Raw genomic sequence first — 6032 nt, 5'->3', positions numbered from 1 at the left:
AATACTCAAGTTAATAACTAGTATCTAAAAATGGTAGTGTATTTGTATTTGAGTTCTTGGTTACTTTACACCACTGTTTTAAAGGATCTATGGTAGTGATGACATGTCAGCGGGAGGCAGAAGTGTTGCCCACATTAGTTGGTCGGTGTGATGCACAGGGAAACCACGCTGAAAAAGAAAGTACTTCTTCATTTGAAAACAGGTTTCGTCAGAAAGTGGTATTGATTAAGGGAAGTTCAATGGACTAAATATAAACACATAGAACAAATACAGACGCAAGAAGCACCTGGAAACCCCCCCTCGGGTTGATAAGAGATACTGACACATGACGGTGAACTCCCATGAAGCTGGGGTCTTCCCCCCGGCTGCTCCTCCACTATAAATGTTGGAGCAGATGGAGAGTGATCACACAGCAGAGAGAACAAACTCAACTAAGACTTTCACACACTAATACGTAGAGAACACACACCTTCAGGATGGCTGCTCCTCGTCTCGCTCTGTGTGTGTGTGTGCTGATGCTGGCCGTCTTCACTCTGACTGAAGGTAAGAGAAGCTCCCACATAACTCATTCCACCAGTGAAGGAAAATAATCTTATTTTAAATGTTTATGATTTTGGTTTGATAGCAATATATATAAATCATTCAGTCTGATCAGTTAAAGTTGTTTTTGTTCATTTCTAACATTTTCTTTTATTATTTGTACAATAAGGCACATTAAAGGTGGGGTAGGTAAGTTTGAGAAACCGGCTCGAGATCGCTAGAATTTGAAAATACACAACCGGAGAAAATCTGCCACTTCCTTATAGAGCCCCTCCTCCAACACACACGAACGCGCACATGACCAATGAGGGCACGAGATAAGTTTGTGCCCCGGTGGAAGGCTGACAGGCAGGTAGGCCATCCAATCCGTTTAGCCGTTTAACGGATTCGTTGTACTTTTTACAGTATTACGGCTTCTACAGATGACATTTTTGTATGGATTTTTTGACAAAGCACTTAAGATATGCATTGCTATCGGGATGTTAAGAGCATTCCATGGAATATAAATAAAAGTGTATCTCGAGCCGGTTTCTGAAACTTACCTACCCCACCTTTAAGTGAGCCATTCCTCTTACAAAATAAATAATTAAATAATTAAATTGCACAGCTCTCCCACTTTAAATGACCATAATCTGCACATATTTTATTTGTCAAAGGAATGTGTCATTTACTTGTATTTACTTTTTGGTATATTTGTTGTATATTTATTTCATTCTTTTAATTTTAAATAATTGTCTTGTAGTTCTGTATTTGCTTTTTTGTGTCCAACTGAATTCCTTTTACTGTGTAAATGTATGCAGAGTTATACACCAAAGAATATTATGTGTAAACCTACTACTACGACCTTTTAGGTCATATTTCTTGTCGCTGATTTCTGAGTGGCCTGAACATATTTATTATCCAATGTCAAAGATTGAGAAACTGAGATTTAAAGGCTCCAGCATCAAAACCACGAAGGACTTGTTGAAGCTAAACCTACATTTATTAAAATGTGTATTTCCATTATAACAGCTCACTTTATTAAAAGGAAAGCCAGAGTAACACAAGAGTTTCCCCATTTGACAATGGAACAACTGAGCAATGTCACAACCTGTTAAACAAAAGGCAGTATCAGATTGAGATTTAGGAAGGAAATAAAAGCCAACATAAAAAAGGAACTGAATCTGACTGTGTGTTTGTGTGTAGGTTTGCGTGGGGCTGGCCCGAGGAGATGCTGCTTTAAGTTCAATGAGAGAGAGGTTCCTAGAGGCCGAGTGATCAGCTACGTCAGGACGAGCCAGCGCTGCTCCAACCCTGCCGTCCTGTAAGCACAATACTACACCGCAATACTACACCGCAATACTACACCGCAATACTACACCGCATTACTACACCGCATTACTACACCGCAATACTGCACCACAATACTACACCACATTATAACACCACAATACTACACCACAATACTGCACCACATTATAACACCACAATACTACACCACAATACTGCACCAACACAGCACCTCAGGAAACTTTCTCAGTTCAGGATAGTCAGTCCAGTTTTAGTGTAGATACTTACTTTACCATTAACCTAAATGAAGCTTGGGTTAATAAATACTTTATTTATGCAGCCAAACGTTGTTATATTTTAATTTCTTAATAGTTGTTGGTATTTGTTTTAGACACAGAATTTGTTTTAGTAACTTAGTTTCAATTTATTTGATTTCACTACTGAAAAAAACCATTCTTGTTATCTTAGGCCCAGGTTACAGCGCATTATTGGCTGCAACACTATCACAGATTGCATTATCATAGATGTATTCCTTTGGAGGGGGGCCACGGGGGGTCCAAGCACAGTGTTACAGGGGTGCTGGACCCTGTTGGCCCCACTAGAACCGTCACTGAGGGTCTCTGTGTGTGTGTGCAGGTTAAGGACAGTGGCAGGTCCACGTCAGCTGTGTGTCCGTCCTTTAGCCCCCTGGGTGAAGAATCTCATCAGCTACCTGGACACCAAAGCCTTCCCAGGAGAGACAACCAACCTGTAACCGTGGCGACATCACATCCACTATCAAAGCCTGTGATCTGATGCTGCATCTCAAACTATACCTGTCAAAGCTGCATCTACTACAGATGTGTTACCATATGTAAGGTTTGCAGTACCTCTTGTTAGGTACTAAATATTGTTATTTTTGTAACATGGACCATTTGCTGGAATGAGACAAATGTACACTCCATTTTGTACATTTCTGATTTTTAATTGAATGTATGTGGAACTATTTGTATATTTTTGCTTGATACAACAACACCCACATAACCGTCAACACTGTGAACAACTGATGCATTGTTATTGGAACTGTCTTACCAAAACATTCTTCACTGTAAAAATGCAATGTCCCGCACTGCTTAAGGTATAAGCTACAGTATGTGTGATGCCACTGTTTCTGCAAGGAACCATTGTGACCTTTTGTACTTGTTTTTGATATATAGTAAAGTGATGATGTTTTGTTCCTATTTATAGTCATATTTTGAATACCTCTACAGATAAGTACGGAATTTGGTTACAAATTATTTATTTCTGTATTCTACTGATTTGATTATATTGAATTAAAGCATAATAACATGTAATGGTTTGTCTTGGTTATTTTCTTTCTGTTTCCCATGGATTAAGTTTCAACGTACACTTACACATTAAAAGTCTCTGAACTGCCTTTTTCTAATCTAGAGTTTGGAACCAAACACGCTTCAGAGAAGTTCCTTTTCAAGGCCAAGGTGTTTTCATTAACTGTTGAGCATTTCTTTCACATAACTGTGTAGTCAGCTGCAAATATGGTTTGACCCCAAACAAAATAATTGCAACAAAAGGTTTCTCAATGGATTATTGTAGTATCAGGTGTACTTAATAACATACTAAAAGTCTACCAAAAGCTGATCACTACAAAGGTCTAATTTTCAAGATGGTGTCCAAAATGGCCGAAAATTCCTTAAAGGTCTCATGTCATGCTTTTCCGGTTATTACCCGTCCCCTTGTGTGTTATGAAGGTTTTTGTACTTGTCTATGGTTCCGAGAGTGTAAGCTCGTGCAACGCCATTAGAAACTGTGATTTTCAAGCTGTACACAAGCCAGAAAGAATTGGCATCAGCATTGTCGTGATCAACTCTCGTAAACTGGATAGCTCCTTGACTCCTGGACTCCTTGATGTAGCCGTTTCAGGAGTTTCTCTGAGCGATAATTTGTGTTCTCGTACCCATTCAATTTCAGCTCTTCCACATACAGCAAGCTGTAGGACCTCGTTTTCCAATGTGTTCCAGTACTGAAACAAATGCCTTTTCATGGGAGGCTGAAATGAAAGCTTGGTTAGTATCCTTAGCTCCTGCTTTAAGAATACTGCTGCGCTCATAGTTGGTGAATGCTGTGCGGAAAGATTTAAAGCACGATGATGGAGCAGATATCACTTCTCCGCGCCGATCCTATGAGTTTGCTTTAAAAGAAGGAACACTCAAAACAACCAGGACGAGGGTTAAACAATAATCAGTTTTAATTATAAAAGGTAATAATTAGGGCTGTCAGTCGATTAAAATATTTAATCGCGATTAATCGCATGATTGTCCATAGTTAATCGCGATTAATCGCAAATGAATCGCACATTTTTGATCTGTTCTAAATGTACCTTAGAGGAATATTTTTCAAGTTTGTAATATTCTTATCATCATATGAGTGGACAAATATGCTTTATGCTAATGTTTATTATCATTTGAACAATGACAAATATTCTCATGAATATTAAACACAACAACCTCTGAACATTACAAATATTCGCCTCAATTCAACCTGGAAACCTCTCTCATTCAATAATACAATACAAATGGTGTGTGTGTGTGTGTGTGTGTGTGTGTGTGTGTGTGTGTGTGTGTGTGTGTGTGTGTGTGTGTGTGTGTGTGTGTGTGTGTGTGTGTGTGTGTGGTGTGTGTGTGTGTGTGTGTGTGTGTGTGTGTGTGTGTGTGTGTGTGTGTGTGTGTGTGTGTGTGTGTGTGTGTGTGTGTGTGTGTGTGTGTGTGTGTTGGATCATTGGAGCTATGTGCAACTCAAGGCATATGCTCGAACGGGAGCTCCCTGGACGCTGCAATCATGTTGCTGCAATCATGAGTGTGCTGACTTCTCCTACAATGTCCCGCTGTCTGGCTTCCTGCATAAAGTCAAGTGCTCGGCGCAGTTGTGTGGATCGAGCGCTCCTCTGTTTTCATTGAAACAGCTCCTTATATCCGTTAGCGCAGCTAGCTAGCACCCGATGCTAACCACAACAATGCACGTAAGGTCTCTCTCTCGCTCGCTCGGGCCACACATACACACACCCTCCCGGTCCTCCCGATGGCCAGTCTGTGCCTGCCGGTGAGCGTTGAAGTGTGGTCTGCCACAAGCAGGCGGTAGGAGCGGGGCTGTCAGCAGCATCAGTTTGTAGATGGTATTTTAAACTCGATGCGCTCTGAAACTACGGGGCGGCCGAGGAAAAAAAATACACATGCGTTAATCGCGTTAAAATAATTAGTGGCGTTAATTTGTTCTTGCGTTAACGCGTTATTAACGACAGCCCTAGTAATAATGCAATACAATGCATACCATATAAAACCATATCATATCATATCCGTAATGTGAGGAATATGCCTACTCCTGCCCTGGTTCACGTGCTGCAAGACCCTCCGGTCTGGGCAGCGCGAGAAGAGAGAGCAGACAAAACGCTGAACAGATTCTTTCATACCAACACAAACAGGAAGGGGTGGAGTTTAACGGGTCGTCTTTTCCGGTCATCTCAAACAAACACCTCTGGCATTCACTGTCTCATATTTCCTGCAGGCCTCCACACACACATCCCCCCACATTCCAGAGACCTCAGTGGTGTATAAAGGATATTCCCTTGCCTCACAAAGATAACACAAAGATTTCATCTTCATATCTCCAACTTCTGGTTACACAGACTGCTTATTATTAATACAAAGTAATTAAACCACACATATACTATTCAAGATATGTAGACTTCCCTGAAACATGACATGCTAGAGATCTTAAGCAGAATATACTCTCATCCACCTAGCCCCCCTGTCCTGCATACCTACACCTCCCCCACAGAGCAATACAACCCTGTTTACTCCAACCAGCCCAGAATGTTTATAGCTATTTTAGTCCTCACATTTATGAAAGGATAAAACAGAGAAATCAATATAAAACACAAACACAGGTATTGTTTGAACAGTATTCACTTAACTGCTACTATTGATAATTACCAGAGAAACTCAAGGGACCTCTTTTAATATCTGGAAATTGCAACAAGACTTTCTGCCATTTCAAATGTAACACACTTCTTAAATATCAGATGATAATAATCTTCAATCCCCCTTTTTATCTCATTCTCAAGAGATAAACTTACACAAGGCATTTTGAAACATATCTACTATCATTCTTTTCTACTGTGTCTGTCCCCCAATATTGTATAAATCTATCCGAAGCTGAGACCCAAAGTA

At 40.3% G+C, this 6032-nt stretch overlaps 1 protein-coding gene across 1 annotated transcript; it reads left to right on the top strand.

The window, feature by feature from the left end:
- Positions 1–394: 394 nt before the first annotated feature.
- On the top strand, positions 395–3131 carry LOC117448274 (C-C motif chemokine 4-like). The gene is made up of 3 exons (XM_034085488.1): positions 395–543; positions 1726–1843; positions 2446–3131. The coding sequence occupies exons 1-3, from the start codon at positions 477–479 to the stop codon at positions 2561–2563; spliced, it is 303 nt and encodes a 100-aa protein (XP_033941379.1). The 5' UTR covers positions 395–476; the 3' UTR covers positions 2564–3131.
- Positions 3132–6032: the final 2901 nt, after the last annotated feature.

The sequence above is a fragment of the Pseudochaenichthys georgianus genome, chromosome 6 (assembly GCF_902827115.2).
Source record: "Pseudochaenichthys georgianus chromosome 6, fPseGeo1.2, whole genome shotgun sequence".
NCBI lineage: Eukaryota > Metazoa > Chordata > Actinopteri > Perciformes > Channichthyidae > Pseudochaenichthys > Pseudochaenichthys georgianus.
This window is presented reverse-complemented; position numbering and strand designations above follow the sequence as displayed.

Bases quoted from the DNA above. Each gene is read 5' to 3' on its own strand.
- LOC117448274 (XM_034085488.1), top strand. From the start codon at position 477: ATGGCTGCTCCTCGTCTCGCTCTGTGTGTGTGTGTGCTGATGCTGGCC. The intron at 544-1,725 runs GTAAGAGAAGCT...GTTTGTGTGTAG, and splicing joins CGTCTTCACTCTGACTGAAG to GTTTGCGTGGGGCTGGCCCG. The intron at 1,844-2,445 runs GTAAGCACAATA...GTGTGTGTGCAG, and splicing joins TGCTCCAACCCTGCCGTCCT to GTTAAGGACAGTGGCAGGTC.